Source organism: Phacochoerus africanus, chromosome 7 (genome assembly GCF_016906955.1).
Source record: "Phacochoerus africanus isolate WHEZ1 chromosome 7, ROS_Pafr_v1, whole genome shotgun sequence".
NCBI classification, from domain to species: domain Eukaryota; kingdom Metazoa; phylum Chordata; class Mammalia; order Artiodactyla; family Suidae; genus Phacochoerus; species Phacochoerus africanus.
This window is the reverse complement of record NC_062550.1, coordinates 71136837-71164475: the sequence shown is the minus strand read 5'-3', so window position 1 is coordinate 71164475 and position 27639 is coordinate 71136837. Positions and strand designations below refer to the sequence as shown.

General features: G+C 51.3%; 1 protein-coding gene across 1 annotated transcript in view; it reads right to left on the bottom strand.

The window, feature by feature from the left end:
- DDX11 (DEAD/H-box helicase 11) overlaps positions 1–27345 on the bottom strand; it is a 32744-nt gene extending 5399 nt beyond the window's left edge. The window contains 19 exon segments of the mRNA XM_047787836.1: positions 1275–1387; positions 1856–1987; positions 2102–2213; positions 2373–2411; positions 3712–3779; positions 3872–3916; positions 4620–4699; positions 5022–5068; positions 5881–6033; positions 7011–7216; positions 7622–7709; positions 7913–8020; positions 8717–8762; positions 15295–15443; positions 15739–15825; positions 16840–16922; positions 16925–17090; positions 20419–20566; positions 27191–27345. Coding sequence (XP_047643792.1) covers positions 1275–1387; positions 1856–1987; positions 2102–2213; positions 2373–2411; positions 3712–3779; positions 3872–3916; positions 4620–4699; positions 5022–5068; positions 5881–6033; positions 7011–7216; positions 7622–7709; positions 7913–8020; positions 8717–8762; positions 15295–15443; positions 15739–15825; positions 16840–16922; positions 16925–17090; positions 20419–20562 — 1866 coding nt within the window. The 5' untranslated portion in view covers positions 20563–20566; positions 27191–27345.
- Positions 27346–27639: the final 294 nt, after the last annotated feature.

Sequence of the window (27639 nt, the reverse complement as noted above, 5' to 3'; positions counted from 1 at the left end):
GGATAGAGCAAATAATATGTTAATTATGTTAACATAATAAGGAACCAAACAGCAGATTAAAAGAGATACCATGTTAGGTCAGATAAAATGACTGGTTTTGATACAGAAATGTCACTGTGGACTCAGGATTTCTAGTTCCTAGGTCTATCCATCAAAATGGCTGAGAACAGTGATAATCCAGGAGCACTCTGAACACCCCCACTCCCAGCTGTTGGTCTCTAAATTCCAGTCCCCATTTGAAGAAACCACGGCCCTTGCTGAAACGCAAGGTTCCAAGTCTAGGGCAAAAAGCGTAAAATGAGCCTGGGACATTTTTGTGCCGAAAGCAGGGAAGCATCCAGGGCTGAGGCCACGTCAGAGGGACCAGAGTAGCACGAGGGGTGCCCACAGGCCAAGTCTGAGATGATCTGAGCAGCAAAAAATGACTATAATTGATCTTAATACACAAGCGAATAAAAACCCACGTCTGCCCACAAGAGAGAAAAATAATACAGCTACAGGGGTGATTCTAACAGGCAGCTCAGGCTGGGAACCTCTGAGAGCTTGAGAAGGCTGAAGAGCCTCTGCCTTTCAGCCAAGTCAGTCCTGTTCTAAGATGCACCCTAAGGAGGTAACCGCCGTGCAGACGTGGTTGTATCCACCACTCTATTTAACACAGAAGAACTGCAAGTGGCCGAGATACCTAATGAAAGAAGAGCAGCCATATCTAACATAATCATGGGATAAAATGCAGCCAGAGTTGAGCGGAATAAGTGCCTATTTGCTGACAATGAAAAATGTTTAAGACGTTTTGCTAATTGAAAAAAGCGAATTTTGTAACAGCAACATGTAGAGAAACAATTTTTGTTTTTAAAATACGTATGTTTGTAAAAATTATGCATACAAAAATTATAATGATATGTACTGAAGTGAATCTTTTGCTGCTGGAATTATGATTTTTTTTCCTGTTTTTGCTTGTCTCTGCTTTTCACAATGAAAATACCACATTTCCCTAAGTATGTATATTAAATTTCTAAAAGATAGAGGGGGTTGTGTCTGTGGTGGGTACAGGAAGGGAAAAGCACTCCATCCTGGGTCTGAAACTCCAGAACTGCTTTCTCTAGAGAAGCAACTACAGAAACACCAGAGCAGGGCAGTGCCCGTCCACCCCTGGGCCCCAGCCCAGGCCACGAGGCAGTACAGCTGTGCCACCTGCTGGACGCTGCTTGGCCTGCTCAAACCAACCCCCTTCTGGTTGGGGCACCCACGGGATGGGGAAGAGGCCGTGTCCTTACTGGCTGCATGGTGCCCCCCGCGATGACCACTGCCCGGCATTCCTTCACCACCTGGGCAAAGTGCACGGCTGGATTCAGGAGCAAGAATTTGAGGCTGCTCTGACTGAGGCTGCCTGGAAAAAAGAAAAAAGACAGCTGTAGGGAGAAGGGCGGGTACAGGCCCAACAAGACCTGCATCCCTCTGAGGCACAGGCTCCAGTTGGGTCCATGCAGGAGACCTAAGAGATGCCACTTTCTCTTAAATTAGACCCATTTCATCCCCAGGGCAACCCTAACTAGAAATCATCTCTCTTTTCTTCCTAAACTGAGGTTTAGGAACAAAATGACTCAAGTCCCACACTCATAGGTGATAGAACTGCAGCCCGATCTTCACCATCGGCCACGAGGCTTCTCCCACCCAAGCTTTTCCACTGGGCTACTAGCCTGAAGACAAGCCAGCACCTGGCCCTCTGTGCCCCTCCTCCCCATCACCACCACCAGTGCAGGTCACAGGCAGTTTCCACCCATTTCCTCATCCTAACCCAGCAAGGTGCCCAATGGAGGTACAGTAGCCCGCTCCAGGCCGGCCCCTCCAGGGTTACCTTGGCGGCTCAGAATGACCCTGCCGTCCTGGTTGGCAGTGGTGAGAGCTGCAAGGAAGCCCTCGATGTGCATCAATGGGGAGGCAGGCCGCAGCACCCCGGCCTCCTCCTCTTCCACAGGGGCTGCAGGAGCTGCACAGGGCAGAGGGAAGAAGAGGGCCTGGGTCCCTGGACAGTGGAGGCTCCACCATCCTCAGGGGAGACCACGCAGGAGGAGACCTGCCCAGGCTCCCCTTTCCAACTCACCCTCAGACACCCCAGACTGCAGACTCTGTAGGAAGTGCTGGAAGCCAGCCAGTCTGGGCTGTTCCCTGGGGGACGCCAGGACTGCTCCATACCGTTCTGTGAAGCTGAAGAGCTGGGATGGACGAGAGCAGCCAGCGTGAGAGGGAGTCAGATGGCCACTGCCCACCCCAGGCCAGCTGGCCTGCAGCAAGCATGGGGTTTCCCACAGGGTGAGACCGAGAAAGGCAGGGGCTGCTGGACCCCCAGGCCTGGCCCAAAAAGAGGGAGGTACCTTTCTGCTGATCATGCTCTTTTCACAGTAGCGCTGAACCTGTAAAACCAAACCCAGCCTTAGGTGCTGTGAAAGCTGACCCATCTGGAAAAAGCCACCTTCCAAATCCCGGAGCACGGTCTACTGCCACATCCCAGGGGCTGGAAGCCTCCTTCTGAAGGCCCCTCTACCACTTTGCCCCACTGAGCACATGCACGCACACGCACACACATCCCCCCGCACAGGCTCCCCTCTAAAGGTGCCTGGTTGATGGTCACGCTTTCCTCCAATGTGACAGCAAAGCTAGACCTTGAGGATTAAGAGGTGGTTTTTTAAAATCCTATGAGCAAAGGAGGGCAGGCTGGGGCGCACGCAGGGAGGCACGTGGAGGAGCTTGCCTGTGTGCACGATGTGTGCGGCTTGGGTGTTTGGAGCCTCTAAAGACCTCTCAACGGAGGCTGCCTTCCATTAAGATTCACCTGGCTGGAATTTGTGAAGGACACACAAGGGAGATTAGGGGGTCAAGGGGCCAGAAGGAGGGCGAGCCAAGAGCCTGCTCTCAGCAGCAGCCGTGCGAATGAGGGGGCCCTTAACGCAAGAGCAGTTCCAGAGCCGACAGCCGCATGGATGCGAGACGAGGGCAGAAAGGAATCGAAGGCTACTTGGCCTGTGGCCCGCCTGACGGGTGATGGTGGTGACCAGGCCAGGGGGCAGCTGGCGTGAAGGGAAGCCAAGGGATGGAGGGGAGCGGGCCCCGAGTCCGGGTGGCTCCGCCGTGCACCACCAGCTCACTGTGTATGGCGGGGCCTGCTAAGACATCTTCCTGAGGCAGGAAGCTGGCTTCCACCGCTTTCAAATGACACACCTCCTGCTTGGAGTCACAGGACCTGCCCGCAGCCTTAGCCACCATCATTGCTCTTAACTGTTAGCAAACCAGAGTCTCTAAGGCTGTCAGTCACTCGGCCCCTCCCGAGGGAGTCGCCCTGGCCATGTCCTTGCCCACCTCAGCCCGCCGGCAAGGCCAGGCTCACAAAGTCATCCCTGCTCTGCCCCGAGCCTGGGAGACTGTGCGGAGGAAAGACGGAGGAAGGCAGAAGGCACCTGCGGGCAACCTGATTACCAACTGCAAAAAGCACCCTTCTCACCAACCCTGCGACCCTTGACACTAGACTGAAGACTGGCCTCTCCTCTGACATGGTGCTGAGTTTAAGGACTAAGTGACTGTGTGGGCCTCTAGGCTGCGTGGACACAGAGGGATTTACTTTCTATTCCTTCCGTGGTCTCAGCAGCGTCCTGCCCTCACAGGTGGTGATCAGAACAAGGAACCCGGACGGGCCGGCATGCGGATGAAAATCTCTACCTTGAACAAGTTGATGTTGTCGATCTGGCTCTGGAAGAGGAAGTCGTTGATGGTCTTCAGCTCCGTCCCTAGGGGCAAAAAGGCCAAGGGCCCGGAGTCTTCGGAGGCTGCGGCCTTCAGTCCCAGAGGGAGGCTCAGAATCGCTCAGACCCACTCTTACCTGCCTGCGAGAGGCTCTGGGTATTGGGGTTTTGCTTAACGTTCCCTACAAAAGAGAACCAAACAGGTCAGATGGGGCCGGGGGAGGGGACGCTCTGGTCCCATCTCCTCACCCTGGCTCCGTAGTCATTGAGTTAAGAACATTCCTGTCTGAAGGAATCTTTTGCTATTTACAGGAGAGGCAGAAGGTCCCAGTCTCAAGGTCTTTGTGTTTGCACGCACAGTCCAAGCTGTCATCCTTTTCGCATCTCCTCCTAGGACGTGGGGACAGAGCCACCCCACTCCACGCAGGAGCCAGCAGGTGATGCCCAGGCAGCACAATGACAGCAGCGTGGCAGACACCAAGTGAAGGGCGCCAGCTTGAGACAGAGCCCACGGGAGCCCTGCTGCTTTTCTGCACTTCAGCTGCTCTGAAAACCCTTAGCAGGGCTGCCGCACAGCAATGGGAAGGGCATGGGGCCCAGACACGTCCCTGCCCTGGGCTGCACTCACTCGGAGGGTCACATGCCTGTGCTGCTTTCCTCCCAGGGGCACCCGAGGCCCAGCACCGTGACATGGAACATCATACACACTTATGTGACAAGAGATTATCGTTGTCACCTAAGGAATAGGGCCTGGCAAAATAAACCAGGCTTCCAAGAAAAAGATCTAAGGTCAGACAAATGAGATTTCCTAAATTAATGACCACGACAATTCCTGAGACATGGAAAACCCAGGGGTCCTGCCAGGCACCCGCGGCTGCCCCTCACCGCCCAGCACGGCCACAAACTTCTCCAGCAGATACAGGATCTGTTTGATGTACATCAGGTTCTTGGCCTTCAAGCGCTTCCTGCGGAGAGGCCAACGGGCATCAGTGGGAGCACCCCAACAGCACCCCAACGGCCCATGCCTTCCTGTCTGCTGCCTTTCCCCTGGTCACCAGCTACACACTCTCCCAGAAGAAAGGCTGGCTATGGCCATGGCCTCCACAGCCACTGCTGCGTCCTGAGACCCTCAGCCTAGGGGGGTGCATGCCCAATGACCCAGGAGGTAAAGACATGCTCACCACTGCACTCGGCCGGGCCAGAAACACCACCCTGGTGCCTCCTCTCACAGGCTGACCTCGGGGCACAAAGCTGAGCAGCCCCCACCCCCCAGGAGGCAGTGCTCACCCATATCGTTCCATGTACTGGAGCAGCTGGGAATGGGCCTGGCAGAGCTGGGAGGAGAGAGCACAGGTGTGAGGGCGGGCCAGCCTGGGGCGAGCGGCCTGGGGCTGGGCCAGTGCCAGTCCAGATCACATCTGCAAGGTGCCAGCCCAGGCACAGGAGCAGGGTGAAGGGTGGGCTGCTGCAGACAAAGGTGTGAGTTTTAAAGGTCTGAGGCTGGTGGGAGCCAAGAGGAGAAGGCAGGCAGCTCCTGCTGCAGCATCCACGTGGGTCAGAGAAAAAGCAAGGCAAAGACTCTTGCAGGTCAGAAGTGTCCCTGCTGGTTTTCCCTGAGTTGGTAAAGAACGCTGTCTACTAAGACAGGGTTCAAGGCAACCGTCACACCCTGGCCCAGGGCGACCGGCACTGGTCAGTCCAGGAAGTGGGATGTGGTATGTGGTTGAGGGTCGGAAACCAGTAGTCAACTCCCAGGCCACACAGCATTAGCTGTGTGACCCCGGGCTCGGGGCTGCAACCTCTCTTGACCTCTGAGTTCTCCAAGTAAAACAGGACACTGGCCTGACGCAGTCAGCACGCGGTACGGGCACGTGACAGGCAGTAAGTACACCGTGGCTTTCAGAAACCTCGAGCATCCTTCAGGGCAGTGTCAACAACATCCAAAGGTGTGAGGAGTTCTGCTTCTCATCCCCTACTGGGTCACAGATCTAGTCGGCCCTGCCCTGGGCAGGACGGGGGATGACACAGACTGCTGCAGAGCAAGCCCAGTGTCCGCTGCTGGGCCGGCCCCAGCCCTGAGTCCCGCAGGGGAGCTGGTCCGCCCTCTGCCCACGGCAGCCCTGCCCAGCAAGGCAGGCCAACCCACCTGGGAACCGCTGACTTCCACGCTGTGCATGCCCGTGATGGTGTCCATCAGGTTGTGGGCCTCGTCGACGAGCACCACCTGGCCCTGCAGCCGGATCCCCGTGGCCTGCCGCGTGGGCGCGTGCAGCACCATCTGGTAGGGCAGCACCACCAGCTGGGGGGACGAGAGGTGGCCTGAGTGGCACTGGGACCCCTCCCACAGGGCGCCTGCCCAGCTCTCCCCACCAGCCTGGTGTGAATGGTTTATTTCCTGCGCGGAGCCTGTGTGGGAACACTGCGGAGAGAGCTGCAGCACACCAAGCTGTTCCTAGAACCTTGCCCTAAAAGTTTACCTGGACACTGGGTACAAAACAGATAAAACTAGAGCCGAGCAACAGAACCAAGAAGGAGCAGGGGCCTGGAACCCCTGCTTTGTGCCCCCTCCGAGCCCCTGAGGCACCAAGGTTGATGCACCAGAAAGCAGCCCTGGGTTCTGGTCCTGGAGTCGCCGCTTAACACCACTTCCCAGCTGTGGGACTCCGGCAGTCAGCCTCTCTGAGCCTTGGTTTCCTCAAGCCCGTAACTGCCAGGTGAGATGATGACAAACAGAGTTCCTGGCACCTTTTAAAATCTATGTAAATCTTTTCTCGATTATATGACGTTCTCCACGTACTTCCAAGAGCCATTCAAGTTAAGGAAGTAGCAAGAAAACAGCTAGGTCCTACCCACAGATTAGCTCACGCAGCCCGACAGGCCTAGAGAAGGGTGCGCCCAGGTGCTGCAGGCAGGTGCACAGGGTCAGGCAGCGGCCTCAAAGTGCGTCTTGGAAGAACTTTATATCCTGCAGCTCCCCAATGGCACTCCCGTTTCTGCCCTGGCATCTTCTGGCTGTGGTTTCACCAGGAAAGCACACCCCTACCTGGCTCCTGTGTGCCATCCCCCATAATGCCTACTGTCCCTGCAGCCAGAGCCACCAAGGGACCCAGGGCCTCCTCCAATCCTTGTACTGAGAGTGGGCGATGGGTCCTCAGTGGCGGTGTGGTGGGCAGTCCATTCACAGCTGGTGACAGCCTCCAGAATTGAGAGGAGTGAGAATTCCCTCCTAGGCCCCACTCAGAGCCAAGAGCCATGGCCCGACCCCAGGGTCTTCACCTGCGCTGCGGGAATGGCGAACCTGCTCCCGTAATAAGGACAGGCCCGAGCCTCCTTTCCCAGGGCCACCAGCTGCTCAATGTCCTTTGCCCCGACCAGGACCTCGTCCCGGAGGAGCTGCAGTCGCTCGTGGCTGTAGAAGGGGCAAGCAGTCCGCTGTTCCTGCTTCCTCCTCCTGGGCTTCGCTTCCTCGGCGATGCTCTTCTCTGGGTGGGGTGGGTGCAGGCCGGGGGACAAAGGCAGAAAAGGGCATGACTGCCCAGGGCTGGGAGCATGTTTGTCCTATCCAGACCCGCTTCCATGGACGGGGCCTAGAACCCTTCCGAGAACGGCTTCCTCTGGTCTCAGCAGCCCTGCATTTTACTCCATCTTCTCTGGAAAAGCCTATTAAACTGCCTCACAGCCAGGGTTTCTGACTAGATCTGGATTAAGAACTACAAAGGCCTTTTTCTGAGCACGAGGCTCTTCAGGAAAGGAGGCCAGGGTCTGCCCGGCCATTGTTCTCATCTTTTCCTGGGTCCCAGGCCACATCCACTCCCTCTCCCCCAGGCCACCCAAGCCACTCATTGGCCCCAGAGGCCCCTCCCCCAGCTCCCAGCGCTGGTGGCTACCACGTCTGCTCCTCTGCATGTCCACGCAGCGGTCATTGATGAGCTGCACGGAGCCCAGCTTCCTCACATCGTCATTGACACAAAGGTTCTGCAACACAGCATGAGACACAGGGCTGGCTAAGTGACACCGGAAAAGCCACCAGGCCTGCCACACAGCCCTGTTTCCCTCCAAGGACCAGCCAGGCACAAGGCCTGGTCCTGCCCTGCTCAGCCAGCCTCAGACCCATGTCTTTCCCCTGCAGGGTGAAGGCAGCAGGATGGCACGGGGCCCTGACACCTGCCTGTGCTTACCTGCCGAGAGCCCAGGGAGACAAGCCGCGTGTCTTTGCCGAAGGGGCTCCTCTGCACCTCGTGCACAAACTGGGCCAGCTGGGAGTGTGTCCGGCTGCAGTAGTAAATCTGCCCGCGAGAGCGGAGCTCAGACAAGAGGTGGTCATGCCCCCAACATTCTCTGCACCGCAAGGAGGGCCAGGGCAACAGAGAGGGCGGCAGGGACAGTGACCTCAGCCAGCACTCAGGTCAGTGACCAGGGCGTCCACACCCACCCTCAGCCACAGGACAGGTGCCCCTCCCCTCGGTCAAACCTCAGCCAGGAACTAGACGCCCTGGAAGGAAGGGGGCATCCCCTCCTTGGTGACTCTGAACATGGGAAGGACGTGAGGGTCTGGGGTGTGCCGGGGTCGGGGGGTGTCCCAGAGCTCGGCAGGCAGGCAGGGGTAAAAGAGCAGGTAGCAGAAGCTGGCTGTCTCTGCACCCCACCCCAGCTTAGAATACGGAGAAAAGGAACACGAGGGGATCCACTTTCAACAGAGGAAACCAAGTCTTAGGTGCAGTGATACCTGCACAGAGTCAGAACCACACCCTCCCCCACAGCGCTCCATGCAGATGCCCATCAAAGGAGGGGATGAGCCCCGAGAGCCAAGGGCAGAGCCCGTCCCCACTCCCCTGCCCCTCAGCAGAGGGGCCTTGGCCCAGAGGCGGCTCCCAGGTGCCCAGCCCGTCAGCCGCTGGAGACGCAGCTGGAAGCTCGAGCCTCCTTCCGGGGCCAAAGCCCTGGGTGCAGTCACAGGAGAAGGGCCACGCCTGGTGCCTCACCTTAGTCACGTGCTCCTCCTCCAGGTCATCCTCGTCCTCATCTGCTCTGAGAGGAAAAAACACGCACAGAAAAAAAGCCTTCTCAGATCTTTTTTATGTTCACCTAGAAATCCAAAAAATTTTGAAAGGGAGAAGCAAACATTGCCTGGGGCTCTGAGAGAGGTGTCAGGGACAGGGTCGGCCTCCTGGTCTACAAAAGCCTGGATTTACATCGCACACCACGTGGGGACAATGCAGGCAAGACCCTGTAAGGGGCTGGATGTGGGAGGAAGTGAACAGCCCTGTGTGCAGAGCCAGGGGCAGGGTGGGGTTGGGGGGGGTATCCCCAGAGGCTGGCATCTCCTGGACCGACGGCATCAGAAGCCACAGAAGCTAAACTGGAGGATTAGTGCCCTGGCCTGGATCCCAAGGAGCAACTTTTTCCTCCAATGGTCATAAACTCCACTCAAGTTCTCTGCCTTGCCTCCGAGGGCCCCAAGGGAACAGAAGAGGAGCCCCAAGGTGGGCGAGAGGAGGAACAGGGAGGGCCACAGGACATTTGATGATCCTGCCCCCAGCAGGGTGCACAGAGCAGTCGGCATCTCAGTCTTGGGCAGGGGTCACAAGTGTTAATCCAGGCCCAGAAACCTAAGCCCAGGACCAGACGGTTTCACCGGGGAATTCTACCAAATATTTAGAGAATGAATGCCAGTCCTTCCCATCTCTTTCAAAAGACTGAGGAGAGAATGCTCCCAAACTCACCTCATGAGACCAGCATTACTCTGAAACCAAAGCAGTAAGAACACAGGAAACGAAAACTACAGTCCAATATCCCTGCTGAACACAGATGCAAAAATTCTCAGCGGAATACCAGCAAACCAAATTCAACAGCACGTTAAAAGGCTATCTCAGGAGTTCCTGTTATGGTACAGAGGAAATGAATCCAACTAGTATCCATGAGGATGCAGGTTCAATACCTGGCCTCACTCAGTGGGCTGGGGATCTGGTGTTGCTATGAGCTGTGGTATAGGTCGCAGATGCAGCTCAGATGGGGTGTAGCTCTGGTGTAGGCCAGCAGCTATAGCTCTGATTTGACCCCTAGCCTGAGGACTTCCACATGCCATGGGGGCAGCCCTAAAAGGCCAAAAAAGAAAAAAGAAAAAAAAAGAAAGAAAGAAAGAAAAAGGAAAGGATGTTTCATGGGAATTCCTGTTGTGGCTCAGTGGGTTAAGAACCAGACTAGTACCCATGAGGATGCAGGTCCAATCCCTGGCTTCATTTAGTGGGTTAAGAATGTGGTGTTGCCATGAGATGCAGTGTAAGTCACAGATGTGGCCCGGATCTGGCACTGCTATGGCTGTGCTGTAGGCCGGCAGCTGCAGCTCAGATTCAACCCCTAGCCTGGGAACTTTCATACATAGCATGCTCAGCCCTAAAAAAAAAAAAAAAAAAAGACAAAAAAAGAAAGGGTATTTTATAATCAAGTAGGGTTTATTCTAGATGCAAGGATGTTTCAACATAAGCAAATCAATGAATGTGCTATGTCACATTAATGGAATGAAAGATTTAAAAAATCATATGATTATCTCAATAGATGCTGAAAAAGCATCTGACCAAATTCAGAAGTGCCCCCCACCAAAAAAAACCACCCCAAAACCAAAACCACAATGAAGGCCGTGTATGACAAACCCACAGCTAACATCACACTCAGTGGTGAAAGGTTGAAAGCTTTTCCTCTAAGATCAGGAACAAGGGTGCTCACTCTTAGCACTCCTACTCAAGAGAGTACTGGAAATCCTAGCCAGAGCAATCAGGCAAGAAAAAGAAACAAAGTCCTCCAAATCAGAAAGGAAGAAGTGAAACTGTCTGTTTGCAGTTGACATGATTTTACATGTAGAAAAGTCTAAAGACTCAACCAAAAACCTGGTAGAATAAACAAATTCAGTAAAGTTGCAGGATGCGAAAATCAACATACAAAAAGTAAGCTATATTTCTAAACACTAACAACAAACTATCTGAAAAAGACAAAGAAAATCTCATTTACGAATAGCATCAAAAACACTAAAATACTTGGCAATAAATTTAACTAGGAAGGAAAGATCTGTACACTGAAAACAAGATTTTGATAACAGAAACTGAAGAAACAAACAGAAAGCCATCCCATGTTAATGAATCAGAAGAATTAATGCTACTACCCAAAGCCATCTATAGATTCAACGGAATTCCTGACCAAGACTCCCTCAACATTTTTTACAGAAATAAACAACTCTAAAAATCATACGGAGAGTTTCCACTGTGGCTCAGTGGAAATGAACCCAACTAGCATCCATACGGACGTGGATTTGATCCCTGGCCTCACTCAGTGGGTTAAGGATCTGGCGTTGCCCTGAGCTATGTTGCAGGCTACAGACTCGGCTCAGATCCCAAGTTGCTGTGGCTGTGGTGTAGGCCAGCAGCTACAGCTCTAATTGGACCCCTAGCCTGGGAAATTCCATGTGCCATGGGTATGGCCCTAAAACAAACAAACAACAAACAAAAAAGATGTTAAAGGAGTTCCTGTCGTGGCGCAGTGGTTAACGAATCTGACTAGGAACCATGAGGTTGCAGGTTCGGTCCCTGCCCTTGCTCAGTGGGTTAACGATCCGGCGTTGCCGTGAACTGTGGAGTAGGTCGCAGACGCAGCTCGGATCTCTCGTTGCTGTGGCTGTGATGTAGGCTGGTGGCCAAAGCTCCGATTAGACCCCTAGCCTGGGAACCTCCATATGCTGGGAGAGCAGCCCAAGAAATGGCAAAAAGACCAAAAAAAAAAAAAAAATATGTTAAAAGCTAAGACAGACTGAAAGCAAGGCCTCTTGCACCAGTTAGCCAAGTTGAGAATGCAAAGGAATAGTTCTTTGAGGAAATTAAAAGTGCTAGTCCAGTTAACACATGAATAAGGATGTGAAACAGCTTTATTGTTGATATGGAGAGTCTTAGTGGTCTGGATAGAAGTCAAACCAGCCACAAACATTCTCCTAATCAAAGCTGAATCTAGAGAAAGGTCCTCTCTTCAATTCTATGAAGGCTGAGACAGGCGAAGAAGCTACTAAAGTCTGGAGCCAGCAGAGGTGGGTTCATGAGGTTTAAGGAAAGTGTTTCCACAACATAAAAGTCCACGATGAAGCAGCAGGTTCTGATGCAGAAGCTGCAGCAAGTTGTCCAGATCTAGCAAGATAATTCACTAAACAACAGATTTTCAGTGTAAATGAAACAGCCTTCTATTGGAAGAAGATGCCATCTAGGACTTTCATATCTGCAGAGGAGAAGGCAATGCCTGGTTTCAAAGCATCAAAGGACAGGCTGACTCTTGTTGGAGCTAATGCAGCTGGTGACTAAGTTGAAGCCAGTGCTCATTTACCATCTGAAAATGCTAGAGCCCTTAAGAATGATGCTAAATCGACCCTACCTGTGCCCTATATATGGGACAACAAAGCTTAGATGATAGCACATATGCTTACAACACAGTTTGAGGAGTACTTTAAGCCAACTGTTAAGAAATATTGTTCAGAAAAAAAGATTCCTTTTAAAATATGACTGCTCATGACAAGGCACCTGGTCACCCAAGAGCTCTGATGGAAATGAACAATGAGATGAATGCTGCTTCATGCCTGCTAACATAACATTCATTCTGTAGTCCAAGTATCACAGAGTCATTTGAACTATCAATTCTTCTTAAGAAATGCATTTTGTAAGGCATAAGCTGCCATAGATAGTGATTCCTCTAATGGACCTGGGCAAATTAAACTGAAAATCTTCTTGAAAGGACTCACTACCCTAGATGCCATTAAGAACATTCGTGTGGCCAACAGGCACATGAAAAAATGCTCAACATCACCAATTATCAGAGAAATGCAAATCAAAACTACACCTCGCACCTGTCAGAATGGCTATCATTAAGTCAACAAATAACAAATGCTGAAGAGGGTGTAGAGAAAAGGGTCCCCCCCTACACTGTTGGTGGGATTATCAATTGGTACAACCACTACAGAAAACAGGATGGAGGTACCTCAGAAAACTAAATATAGAACTATCATATGACCTAGCAATCCCACTCTTGGGCATATATCCAGACAAAACTTTTCTTGAAAAAGATACGTGCACCCCTATGTTCACTGTAGCACTATTCACAATAGTGAAGACATGGAAACAACCCAAATGTCCACTGACAGATGAATGGATTTAGAAGATGTGATATATATATATATACAAAAAGGAATGCTACTCAGCCATGAAAAAGAACGAAATAATGCCATTTGCAGCAACATGGATGGAACCAGAGACTCTCATACTAAGTGAAGGAAGTCAGAAAGAGAAAGAAATACCATGTGATATCACTTACATCTGGAATCTAATATACAGAGCAAATGAACCTTTCCACAGAAAAGAAACTCAAGGACTTGTGAGAACAGACTTGTGGTTGCCAAGGAGGAGGAGGAGGAGGAGGAGGAGGAGGGAATGCAATGGACTGGGAATCTGGGGTTAATAGATGAAAGCTATTGCCTTTGGAATGGATAAGCACTGAGATCCTACTATATAGCACTGGGAACTGTATCAGTCACTTATGATAGAACATGATGGAGGATAATGTGAGGGAAAAATGTACATATATATATACATATATATATGAGACTGGGTCACTTTGCTGTATAGTAGAAATTGACAGAACACTGTAAACCAACTATAATGGAAAAAATAAAAATCATTAACAAAAAAAATAAAAAAAGGAGTTTCCGTCATGGCGCAGTGGTAAACGAATCCAACTAGGAACCATGAGGTTGCAGGTTCAGGCCCTAGCCTTGCTCAGTGGGTTAAGGATCCAGCGTTGCCCTGAGCTGTCGTGTAGGTTGCAGACGTGGCTCGGATCCCCCGTTGCTGTGGCTCTGGCGTAGGCTGGTGGCTACAGCTCCGATTCGACCCCTAGCCTGGGAACCTCTACATGCCGCGGGAGCGGCCCAAGAAATGGCAAAAAGACAAAAAATAAATAAATAAAATAAAAAAAGAACATTTTTAACAAGAGTTTAGAAGAAGCTGATTCCAGCACTCATGGATGACTTTGAGGGGTTCAAAATGTCACTGGAGGAAGTAACTGCAGATGTGGTGGAAACAGCAAGAGAACCAGAATTAGAAGTGGAGCCTGAAGATGGGACAGGACTGCTGCATTCTCATGATTAAAACCTGAACAGATGGGAGTTGCTTCTTAGGGATGAGCAAAGTAAATGGATCCTTGAGACAGGATCTCGCCCTGGTCAAAATGCTGTGAAAATTATTAAAATGACAAAGGAATTAGGGAGTTGCATAAACTTAGTTGACAAAGCAACAGCAGGGTTTGAGGGGATTGACTCCAATTTTGTTTTGTTTTGTTTTGGTTTGTCTGTTTTGTCTTTTTGCCTTTTCTAGGGCCGCTCCCGCAGCATATGGAGGTTCCCAGGCTAGGTGTCTAATCGGAGCTGTAGCTACCGGCCTACACCACAGCCACAGCAATGCCAGATCCTTAACCCACTGAGCAAGGCCAAGGATCAAACCCGCAACCTCATGGTTCCTAGTCGGATTCATTAACCACTGAGCCACTGATGCGAACTCCAGATTGACTTCAATTTTGAAGTAAGTTCTACTCTGGGTAAAATGTTATCAAGAGAAACTGTAAAAGGAAGAATCAATTGACAGGGAACACTTCATTGTTGTCTTATTTTAAGAACTTGCCACGAGTTCCCTTCGTGGCTCAGTGGAAACAAATCTGACTAGCATCCATGAGGACACAGGTTTGATCTCTGGTCTTACTCAGTGGGTTAAGGATCCAGTGTGCTGTGAGCTGTGGTGTAGGTCGCAGACACAGCTATGGCTGTGGTGCAGGCCAGGAGCTGCAGCTTCGATTAGACCCCTCGCCTGGGAACTTCCATATGCTGTGGATTCAGCCCGAAAAAGAAAAAAGGAAAAAGAAAAGCAAGAAACTGCCATGACCACCCAAGCCTTCAGCAACCACCACCCTGATTGGTCTGCAGTCACCCACATCTAGGCCAAGTAAGCAAGGCCCACTCAAAGGGCATTTGTGAAATTAAAGCATGAATGGAAAGGGAGGCTCTCAAGGGCAGCAAGGTCTAGGAGCAGCCCAGTTATTATCTTCAGCATTTCTACTTCACCCAGGAGCTTATAATTGACAAACTGGAACCCTATGAACCTGGACCAACAGAAGCCTTGGGTGAGAAGAAAAACTCGGGCTGACGCTGGCTCTATGGCTTACATCACAAGCCTTACATGGCTGAGTTTGGGATTAAGAGCCTGAGACTCAGAGGTGGACCACTGGGTTCAAATCCTGGCTGGCGGCCTCGGCCCGGGCACAGCTGGGCCATGGCGTTCTGCGTGCAGAGTGGAGATGCAAATACCACCGAGGGTCTGGAAGTAACCCCTGCCTGTGCTGAGACAGGGCCAGCTGCCATCGCTGCCTGTGCCCTGAGGAGCAGCCTGGCTGGGGGAAAATGGCAGGTGGCTGGCATTCTCCCTGTCAGTGCCCTGTGAAAACAGAACCCCGTGCAGGACGGTGGGCGGAGGAGCAGCGCTCTTACCCACTAGCCTTTCTTTTCTCCTCGTCACTCTCGTACTCGGCGAGGACCAGCTCCTCCTCCTCTGAGGCCAGTTGCTCAGGCTCTGAGCCCGCCGCCAGCATCTCCCTGCTGAGGTCGAGGAGACGCTCGGTTTCCTCATCTTCCTGTCTCTGTGCAGGATTGTGACCGGTGGGAGAAGAGAAAGAAACCTCAGTACCAGTGCCCCCATGCCTTTCATGGGGGCAGCCTCTGAAGCCATCGCCAAGGACCTCACACACGCCACCAACACGGGCCCTACCATTGCCTGGTCTCAACCGCCCCGGATAAGCATCTCAGCTCAAGCTGCCCAGCTTCCAGGTGATGAGAGCTTAGCCAGAGGGGGACAGGAAGGAGACGGAGGTCCCGGCCACTCACCCTGATGTCAAGAGGGCCCCCTCGGCGTGACACTGGTGGGACAACACTCACCATACGCTTGGCTGCATACTTGAGCTGTGCATTGTGGCGGATCTGCTGTAGGCGCTCTTCTCGCTTCCTCCTCCTGACCTGCTCCTCCTAAAAAGTGAGGGGTCCATAAGCAAACTCCCACAGGAAGCCCCAGGCCAGGCCTTTCTCAAGAGTCCGGGGTGTCTCAGCCCAGGGTCCCTTCAGGCCCCAGCAGCATCTTTTATTTTTTATTTTTATTTTTTGTCTTTTTGCCTTTTCTAGGGCCGCTTCCCTCAGCATATGGAAGTTCCCAGGCTAGGGGTCGAATCGGAGCTGTAGAAGTCAGCCTACACCACGGCCATAGCAACACAGGATCCAAGCCACATCTTCGACCTACAGCACAACTCACAGCAACGCCGGATCCTTACCCCACTGAGCAAGGCCAGGGATCAAACCCTCATCCTCATGGTTCCTAGTTGGATTTGGTAACCACTGAGCCATGACAGGAACTCCCCCAGCACCCCCACAGACCTGGAGCCCTAGGCCCAGCCTTGCTATGCACTACAGGGCATGCATTGCCTCCCTTAGCCTCAGGCTCTCAAATGCAGCCCTTAACCCAACTGGTAGTCTCTGAAGCATGCTACCTCGAGCTACAGCACAGTTCCTTCCCAGGTGGGGGATGGATGGGAACACCAACCTGGAGAAGGCTGTTGACATCAGCTTAAAGACAGAAGAGCACCATCGACCCAGGAGGCTGATGGCAGAGCTGAGAGGAGGCATGGCCATGGCAAGGAAGGCACCATCCAGCCTCAGAATCCCCCCCAAGCAATCAGGAAGCCCCACCTGGGGGGATTTCCATTGTGGCTCAACGGTAACAAATCCGACTAGGACTGATGAGGACATGAGTTGGATCCCTGACCTCACTCAGTGGATTAAGGATCTGGCGTTACCGTTGAGCTGTGGTGTAGGTGGAAGACAGGCTCAGATCCCAGACTGCTGTGGTGTAGGCCAACAGCTGCATCTCGGATTTGACCCTAGCCTGGCAACTTCTGTATGTCACAGGTGCAACCCTAAAAAGGTACCAAAAAAAAAAAAAAAAAAGAAGCCCCACCTGGATGTCCCCCTCCCATAGCCTGCTCTCACCTTCAGGCGGTCCACCAGGTCCCTCTCTTCTTTCTTCTGCACAAACTGAGTGACCCAGTCGGGCTCTGCAGGGTCTTTTGGGGGCCTAAGGTCCCCTGGGAGGCCAGGGGAAGCAGGAGCGAGTCCTTCCCATTGCTCAAGGGGGCAGCTCTGGCTTCGGCCTCAAGGAGACGCGCCTCCTCCTGACGCTTCTTTTGTTCAAAGTCGCGGAGCCAGGAGAGGGCCCCACAAATCAGACTCAGGGACTTTCCCTGCAGAAAGGAAAACACGCTCAGAGAACGAGAAACAATGCTTCCCAAATGACCTTTCCCATCTTAATAAAGCCTGCAAGGGAGATCTGACTTCAAATACCAGAGGGTGCTCTCGGACCAGCCTCGGAAAGGAAGGAAGGGAACCAGCAAGAGAACAGCTGGGAAAAATGGGGAAAGGGAGAAATGAAGATGAAATTCCTTAATTATAAGGCTCACTCTTCCCCAAAGAATGGAAGCGGCTTATCAAGTTGCATGTAAGTGCTACAAGCTGGCATAATTAGAATGGGAGAAAATGAATAAATAGCCTGGAAAATAAATTAAGGCCAAAAAAAAAACACATACCAGGAGGTGCGCTGAGGGAGGGAATGCATTTGGCTCTAAGCCTTGATGCAGCCAACGTGCAGACAGAACCTGATCAGCCCAGGAGTCCCAGTGCTCAGATACTTTTTAGAGCACATCAACTGTTCTGGAAAACCCAACCCCGATTTAAAGACTAGAACCCTCCCTGTAGGTCCATGTTATGGGCTGAACTGTATCCCCCTCCCCCAAATGCAGATGTTAAAGCCCTAACCCCCAGTGTCTCAGAACATGACCTTACGGGGAAATAAGGTCACCGTAGGCGTACTCTGTTACGATGAAGGGGCCCTAATCCAGCAGGACTGGTATCCCTATAAAACGGAGAGGAGTTCCTGTCCTGGCGCAGTGGTTAACGAATCTGACTAGGAACCATGAGGTTGCGGGTTTGATCCCTGGCCTTCCTCAGTGGGTTAAGAATCCGGCATTGCCGTGAGCTGTGGTGTGGGTTGCAGACTCGGCTCGGATCCTGTGTTGCTGTGGCTGTGGTGTAGGCCAGCAGCTACAGCTCCGATTAGACCCCTAGCCTGGGACCCTCCATATGCCACAGGAACGACCCTAGAAAAGGCAAAAAGAAAATAAATAATTAATTAAAATAAAAAGGAGAAATTTGGACACAGAGGCCAGGAGAACAGATGATGTGCAGAGTTGTGAAGAAGTCTGCCATCTGGGGGGTCGGGGTGGGGTGGAATAGACCCTCCCCCACAGCCTCAGCAGAAACCAACCCCACCACACCTCGATTCTGCCTCTACACTGTGAGAGAATAAATTCCCATCATATAAGCAACTCTGTCTGTGCCATTTTGTTATGGCAGCCCAGGCAGATAATTTTATGATGAAATATCATATTGAGAGACCACTGAATGGTGTGAGAGGAAGTGGCCTGAGCATATTTAAAACTAAACAGGAGTTCCCATTGTGGCTCAGTGGTTAATGAACGCGACTACTATCCATGAGGACAGGGGTTCAATCACTGGCCTCACTCAGTGGGTTAAGAATCCAGTGTTGCTGTGAGCTGTGGTGTATGTAGGTCACAGATATGGCTCAGATCCTGTGTTGCTGTGGCAGAGGCTGGCAGCTGGAGCTCTGACTCGGTCCCTAGCCTGAGAACCTCCAAATGCTGCAGGTGAGGCCCTAAAAAGACAGAAGACAGGAGTTCCCGTCATGGCGCGGTGGTTAACGAATCCGACTGGGAACCATGAGGTTGCGAGTTCGGTCCCTGCCCTTGCTCAGTGGGTTAACGATCCGGCGTTGCCGTGAGCTGTGGTGTGGGTTGCAGACGTGGCTCGGATCCCGCGTTGCTGTGGCTCTGGTGTAGGCCGGTGGCTACAGCTCCGATTCGACCCCTAGCCTGGGAACCTCCACATGCCACGGGAGCGGCCCAAAGAAATAGCAAAAAGACCAAAAAAAAAAAAAAAACACCAAAACCTAAACAAACCTTTAAAATACAACTATTAACTCTAAAAAAACCAAAAAAGTATTCAAGGAAAAAAAAAGACTAAAATATATTACTAAAAAAGACTAAGCTATATTACTATACTGAGAGGGAAGGGAGGGGAGAAAGGGAAATGTGGTAAGAAAGCTACTTACTACCTCTTATCACAAGAAGGTCCCAATGACAAAAATCAATAAATCAAGAAACAGCAGCATAAGCTTTAAATTTCAACATACACCATCCAAATATATTTTTCTTTTCTTTCTTTATGGCCATGCCCCAAGGGATGTGGAAGTTCCCAGGCCAGGGATCAAACCTGCACCACATCAGCGACAATGCCATGTCCTTAACCCACTGAGCCACCAGGGAGCTCCTCATGTATATTTCTTAAGAAACAATTGAAAGAAGAGTACTTGGCCAAAAAACCATGTTGGATAAATTCAACTTGAGAAACGACATGCACTACCCTTTGCTTAACCGTTTTCCATGACTTTCAAGGGAGGAGAAAGATGTGCCTAACAATGCGGAATGTGGCAGGTGGTTGGACGAGGGTCTGACATATTGTGATCTATTGTCAGGAAGCCACTGCTGATCCTAAGCAGTCTTTCAGTGGTCGGGAGGAAAGAAGTCATAGGCACTGGGATAAGTGGAAGGCTGGATGCTGGTGGAATCCTACTTAAAACGCCTCACTCTGCACAGTGTCTGCTCGACCCACATTTCGTTAACGGGCAGGATGGATGATCTCCCACTCACTCTATCGAAAGGAACAAAGGGGACCAGGAGAGCCCGCCTGCCCTCTGCCTGCCCCGGAAGACCGTGTCATCCCAGGAGGGGTGATGCACTCTGTCAGCAGATGAGAGAGAATGAGTCTACTTCGTTCATTCATCAGCACACACACAGGGCCTCCAGGGGGCCAGCGTGCCAAGCTTTGCTGGATGCAGGGGATGCCGAGATGAGGTCCTGGTCCTCCGGGAAGTTCCAGCAACATCAACACAGGGACTGCATTCTCACTCAGTAGGTAATACCTTGCTCCCAAAGGTAACAAAGTGTAAGAAAAAGTGGGAACCCATCCCCACCACCCTAACATCCTCAGCAGCCAACCTTTAATAGCCCCCTTGTCCCAGGCCAAAGGCAGGCTTAGGGGCTCTGGCTGGATCCCTCCGGCACTCAGTGGCCTGGTTCCTGGAGACTGAACCAGTGCGTCTGACTTGTGAATAAGCCAGAGTAAAGGCTGGGTTCATCAGCATCAAAGCAGTCATGCACCCAGAGCAATGTGGAAGGTTTCCGAGCTCCAGGTCAAGGTGTTCACTGGCATTCAACTTCTCAATTGCCTTCAGTCTACCTTTTCTCAGCTCCCGGGGCTGCGTTGAACAACCCAAAAGAGAGATGTGACTACCACTCAGAAAGACAAATGGAGAGAGAACTACTTGGCTCAGCTTCAAACCATGCCACCCTCCGCAGGCAGACGAGCACGCTGGTTGTCCCAGACCGTCCCCTCCACCTCCCAGACCCTTCTTGGGCCCCAACCAGTCATACTCACGGTGCCAGTTGGACTCTCAAATATCCCAATCTTGCCAGCCTCCAACACCTGGTAGAGAGCTGCCATGAAGTCCTTCTGGATGGCATAGGGTGTGAAGGGAAAAGGGAAGTGGATGCCACCAGGCTCCTGGGTTTTGTCAGCCATGGTCCTGCGGGGGTAAAAGAACCTGCTAGCTCTCTAATGGACCAGGAAGTACTGGCCTGAAATTGAGAATGGTTCCTAAGAGGGGTCTCGATTCTAGTTACGGAGTTTCTCCTCAGGCGGCACATTTTGTCACAAGCAGGGGCCAACCTCTCTGCTTCATGTGCATCTTTCCAGAAAGCCTCACCAGGATGGCACAGCCAATCCAGCAATGTTTGCACAAACTGGCTGTGGGGGAGCTCAACCCAGGAAGGCCTCACAGAAACCCCTGCCGTTTCACCTGCCTGCACACCTTCCATCGGCCTGGAGATTCCTCTGGGGCGCCCGTGCCTAACTGCTTCTCTCCCCCCTGCCTCGCAGCCCTGAGAGGTCAAGTCCAACAGACAGGGAGTCGTGAGCACAGCTTTTCTGCAGCGAACACTCCCACCCCCACCGACAGGCACCCCAGCCTGCTTCCAGTTCACCCTAGCCTCCACTTCCAGTACAAACCAGAGCCTAGGATAAGAGCTTTCTGGGTGGTCCCCGACGGGGAGGGTTCTTCCCAGAGGCTGAACCCCAGCTGGAAGGGCTTCCCAGAACTCAGGCCATAGTACCTCTCTTCCCCCGAAGGCCAAGGTCTAAGAAAAACTTCTCTCCTCCTCCTCTGGCCCTAATCGCTCGGAGACATCCTCTACACAGCCTTTCCTGCTTTCATCACCATCTTCCATCCTAGCCCCACTCTCTCTGGAAGTCACTGCTCCAAGCTATTTAAGCAGACCCATCTCACCTCAGTACACATAGGAATAAATCTAAATGCCATTCACACCTTTGCTCCATTAAGACTAGGGACCGTGTCAATTCATTTAGGAAGAAGAAAGCTGCATGATGTTCTTCCAGTGACAGTTCAGGGAAGAACAGTTAACACAACGACAGTTTAGGGGCAGTTAACCCAACAAAAGAGGCAGAGGGATAACTATAGGAAGGATGACTTAAATCTAGGACAATTCAAGAGGGACGCATGTAATCGAAAACCCACTGATTGCACTAGAGTAGAAATTGACAGAACACTGTAAATCAACTGTAATAAAATTTAGGGAGTTCCCGTCGTGGCTCAGTGGTTAACGAATGTGACTAGGAACCATGAGGTTGCGGGTTCGATCCCTGGCCTTGCTCAGTGGGTTGAGGATCTGGTGTTGCCACGAGCTGTGGTGTGGGTCACAGACTCGGCTCAGATCCCGCGTTGCTGTGGCTCTGGTATAGGCCGGCAGCTACAGCTCCGATTAGACCCCTAGCCTGGGAACCTCTATATGTCACGGGAGCAGCCTGAGAAAAAAGAAAAAGAAAAAAAATTTAAAGAAAGAAAACCCACTAAAACATGAAGGGAACAAAGAAAGGCCCTCACAAACTCTTAGTACCAGACTTGCGTTACATGCTCCACAGGCCCTTTCTACCTTGGTCATCTTGTTTTGTTTTTTGTCTTCTCTAGGGCTGCACCCTCAGCATATGGAGGTTCCCAGGCTAGGGGTCTAATCGGAGCTGTAGCTGCCGGCCTACACCACAGCCACAGCAACGCGGGATCCGAGCCGAGTCTGCGACCCACACCACAGCTCACGGCAACGCCGGAACCTTAACCCACTGAGCGAGGCCAGGGATAGAACCTGCAACCTCATGGTTCCTAGTCGTATTTGTTAACCACTGAGCCACGACAGGAACTCCAGTCATCTTGTTTAATGACCAAATATCCTACAACACTGTAAGGATACAACCACTGGATCCTGACACTTACAGAAATGAAATAACTGTTCAAGGACTCAGCTTAAAAAAGAAACTCAACCAAAAAGAAAACAAAAAGACAACTTACAGAATGGGAGAAAATAGTTTCAAATGATGCAACTGACAAGGGCTTAATCTCTAGAATATATAAACAACTTATACAACCCAACAGCAAAAAAGCCAATCAATCAATGGAAAAATGGGCAAAAGACCTGAATAGACTGTTCTCCAAGGAAGATATACAGATGGCCAGCCAACACATGAAAAAATGCTCAACATCCCTAATTATAAGAGAAATGCAAATCAAAACTACCATGAGATACCACCTCACACCAGTCAGAATGGCCATCATTAATAAATCCACAAATAACAAGTGCTGGAGGGGCTGTGGAGAAAAGGGAACCCTCCTGCACTGTTGGTGGGAATGGAAACTGCTACAGCCACTACGGAGAACAGTTTGGAGATACCTTAGAAATCTATACATAGAACTTCCATATGACCCCACAATCCCACTCTTGGGCATCTATCCGGACAAAACTCTACTTAAAAGAGACACATGCACCCACATGTTCATTGCAGCACTCTTCACAATAGCCAGGACATGGAAACAACCCAAATGTCCAGCGACAGAGGATTGGATTCAGAAGATGTGGTATATACACAATGGAATGCTACTCAGCCATAAAAAAGAATGGCATAATGCCATTTGCAGCAACATGGATGGAACTAGAGAATCTCATACTGAGTGAAATGAGCCAGAAAGACAAAGACAAATACCATATGATATCACTTATAACTGGAATCTAATATCCAGCACAAATGAACATCTCCTCAGAAAAGAAAATCATAGACTTGGAGAAAAGACTTGTGGCTGCCTGATGGGAGGGGGAGGGAGTGGGAGGGATCGGGAGCTTGGGCTTATCAGACACAACTTAGAATAGATATACAAGGAGATCCTGCTGAATAGCATTGAGAACTTTGTCTAGATACTCATGTTGCAACAGAACAAAGGGTGGGGGAAAAAATGTAATTGTAATGTATACATGTAAGAATAACCTGACCCCCTTGCTGTACAGTGGGAAAATTAAAAAATTATTTAAAAAAAAAAAAAAAGAAACTCAGGAGTTCCCGTCGTGGCTCAGTGGTTAACAAATCCGACTAGGAACCATGAGGTTGAGGGTTCAATCCCTGGCCTCGCTCAGTGGGTTAAGGATTCGGAGTTGCCATGAGCTGTGGTGTGGGTCACAGACTCGGCTCAGATCCCGCGTTGCTGTGGCTCTGGTATAGGCCGGCGGCTACAGCTCTGATTAGACCCCTAGCCTGGGAACCTCCACATGCCATGGGTGCGGCCTTAGAGAAGACAAAAAGACAAAAAAAAAAAAAAAGAAAGAAAGAAAGAAACTCAGGGATCCAAGCCCAGGTCCACATGGCTCTCTTTCAGTCCAACTCTTGCGGCTGCAAGAGACAAGGAGCATAGTAAGTACAAGGGAGAGTTAATGAAAAGATATATGTTGAGAGATTAAGAATACAGTGTTCTGGGAAACCAAGAACAAAAGCCACGGACAGGGCAGGACTTCTTCAAGTCTAGACTTGCAAAGCGGTTCAGGTTTTAGGGCAGCTCCAGGGAGCCCACCATCAAGTAAACATTTGAGGATTCCTATTCTCCTGCTCAGGCCCACGCCAGGTGGAATCTGACACTTCCTTCTGCCCACCCCATCAGCCTGCCCGCAGCCTCTGCAACCCTCTCCACCTCCTAGCTTCAGCTCCCACTGACAAGCAAAGTCTTTTCTGGTTTCTTAGTTCTAAATCCCAAGAGAGGAGTTCTCTTGTGGCTCAGTGGGCTAAGGACCCAGCATTGTGACTGCAGCAGCTTGGGTTTGATCTGGCCTGAGAACTTTCACATGCCACAGATGCAGCCAAAAAGAATAAATAAATATAATCCCACGTACACTCTCACCCTGCCCTGCTTTAAGTCATTCTTTTATCTCATTATTCTGAAATACCCTGTATTTCCCTTTGTCTTTTGCCTGCCGCATGTGGAGGTTCCCAGGCTAGGGGTCTAATAGGTGCTACAGCTGCCAGCCTACACCACAGCCACAGTAACGCCAGATCCGAGCCGCATCTGCAAGCTACACCACAGCTCACGGCAACACCAGATCCTTAACCCACTGAGTGACGCCAGGGATCAAACCCGCAACCTCATGGTTCCTAGTAGGATTCGTTTCTGCTGTGCCACAACAGGAACTCCATGAAATACCCTGTATTTCATTTGTTCATAGGTTTTGGCGCTATTTGAATTTATTTTTATTTACTGTTCTCCCCCACTAGAATATAAATAAAATAGGAGGAACCTGATCTGTCCTACTCTTCTCTGTCCCTCGCACTCAGGACAGGTGCTTTGGCATTGAGTGAGCAATCAATAAGAATTTGATGGGAGGAGTTCCCGTTGTGGCTCGGTGGTTAACGAACCCGACTAGTAACTGTGAGGACAGGGGTTCAATCCCTGGCCTCACTCAGTGGATTAAGGATCCGGCGTTGTCGTGACCTGTGGTGTAGGTCGCAGAGGTGGCTAGGATCTGGCATTGCTGTGGCTATGGCGCAGGCCAGCAGCTGTAGCTCCAATTCGAACCCTAGCCAGGGAACCTCCATATGCCTCGGGTGCGGCCCTAAAGACGACAAAAAAAAAAAAAAAACCTGACTGCAGCAGCTCAGGTCACTGTGAAGGCACAGTTTCAATCCCCAGCCCGGTGCTGTGGGTTAAAGTATCCCACAGCTGTGGCATAGGGATAGGTCACAGCTGCAGCTCAAATTCAATCCCTGGCCCAGGAACTGCCCTGTGCCACAGATGCAACCATTTAAAAACAAACAAACAAACAAATGCTGTTAAATGAACAGCCAGCTTGAGGTGGGGGCTGTGGGTATGGGGTTTCTGTTCTTTAGAAGTGTGGGAAGCGGATGTCTAGGACATAAGTATCTAGTCCAAGGGCTGGTTCTTCAATGGTTTCAAACTGTTTTTATATAACCTCACAATTGTGTGGTCAGGATTTTTGTTAGCTCTACAGATAAACTGAGGCTCAGAGAAGTTAAGTTACTTGCCCTCAATCATTCAGCAAGTGCCTGAATCCAAGATTTGAACGCACATCTGCTAGTCCTCCCACCCTCTGAGCTGTAAATCTCTTCGCTGATCATCCTCCCACCTGGGGGAAGCAGGGTGAAAAGACTTGGTTATCAAACTTTAGAATGACAAGAGGGAACAATACAGAACAAAAGTAATTATTATTTCACTTCTCTGTGGGTGGTAATTATGGATCTCATTATTTCAGGGTTTAGCTTGTGCTGCTTCTAAGTTAAAGAAGGGTTTGGATAAATCTGTGAATGATGGATACACTAAGAACTATTAAGAATGCTTGGTGTTGGGAGTTCCCGTCGTGGCACAGCAGAAAGGAATCAGACTAGGAACCATGAAGTTGTGGGTTCGATCCCTAGCCTGGCTCAGTGGGTTATGGATCTGGCATTGCCATGAACTGTGGTGTAGGCTGCAGACACAGCTCGGATCTGGCATGGCTGTGGTGTAGGCTGGTGGCTACAGCTCTGATTATACCCCCAGCCTGGGAACCTCCATATGCCGTGGGTGCGGCCCTAAAAAAACAAACAAAAAAAAGAATGTTTGGTGTAACTTTTTCTTACCTCTTGTGGCAGGTTGCATGGAGAACAGGCACACCCACACAAGCTGTTCCTTGAATTCCCAGCCAGTGCTAAGGCACACACACCACAGCAAATCTCATGTTCATTAAATGGGGTAAAGTATGTGAAAGCATCTCGGGTATGTATTAGTTCTCAAAGGGTTCATTCTCTCCATTCGTCAATGATCACTTACTTAGCTGCGTACAAATAAATACTACAGACTGAATCCTGTCTCCCCTCCCCAAAATTCATGTTAAGGCCCTAATCACCAACGTGGGACTGTATTTGGAAACAGAGCTTTCAGGAGGTAATTAACACTAAATAAAGGAGGTAATTAAAACTAAATGAAGTCCTAACAGTTGGGTCCTAGTCTTTGTAAGTACTGGTGGGCCTAAACTTTCCAGCCTCTAGACGACCTGTGAGAGGTTTCTATAGTTTAATCTGCCCAGTCCATGGCGTTTTGCTAAGGCAGCCTGAGCAGACGAGACACTACGTTCCAGGTACCACCCTACTGTTATGCTCCTAAAGTGCTTAAATGCCACACACGTGGGAGACAGCCTGGCCCCAAGAGAAGCAAAGCCCTAGTGCTCCTGCGGTTAATCCGGAGCCCCAGGGCGCTGAGAGCTGACGGCTGACCCCAACCCCACACCCTCACCTTACTTCTGTCTCTCCTCCAGCTCTGTCCTCAGAGCCCTCACACTGTGTTAAGACTTATTTTCCGCTTTTCATGGTCAATTCCATCCATGACAGTCCTCTACACCGGACACTGCTCCACCTCGAGAGCAGTGTCCCTGAGAGGCGGAAAGGTTCTGGGGTCAAACTGCCTAATTTGGGATGCCAAGTTGTATCCGTGCTTAAGTCCACACCTCTGACCCTGTTTTCTCACCTGCGTGAGAACAGGTAACGGCGTACACGGTAGGGCTGCAGGGCCCACAGGTAAGAAGCACGCTTAGAACAGCAGACGAAAGCACGTCCCCGAAGCTGCCGGCGATCCAGCCCCGCAGCCGCCTCGCTCACCACCAGGTCCCGCCCCCACGGCCTCCCTGGCCCGCTCACTGGTGCCCAGCCTGTCGATCACACGTAGGCCCCGCCCCAGCTCGCGGACGTTTTCCCGCCGCCGGTCCGCCCCGCCCCCACACGTTTCCACCTCATTTCGTTCCTTGTCCCGAGCAGTTTCACGCGGAAGCGCGCTTACCCTTCTCGGCGGCAGGACTCCTCCGCAGAGGCCAGGCGGGCGAGAAGTCCGTATGGACGCCACTGAACCTGAAACCCCGGTTCGCCGGTTTCAACGTACCGAGTGAAAGCGCCCTGCAGCACGCCTCTCGGCTCAGCGGGGCGGGTCCTCCCCCCTTTTGGCCACTGCGCTTGCGCAACGGGCGTGGGCCGCCCACTCATGGGCATATCCCGGAAGACCGACCTGCGCTGCACGCCCGAGCCACTGCGCGTGCGCGCTCCAGGGCTCGCGGGAAACATTTTACCACGCCCTTTTGCGCCAGTGCGGTTGCCCAGCGGGCTCAGCTGGCGGCTGACCATGGGGCCCCAGGGAGGCTGTGTTGCTTACTAGTCTCTTCACGTGGTCGGTGTCAGGCGCAGGATGTTAGCGCCTGGGGCAGTTGGAGCCCAAAGGGCCGCTCTGCAATTGCT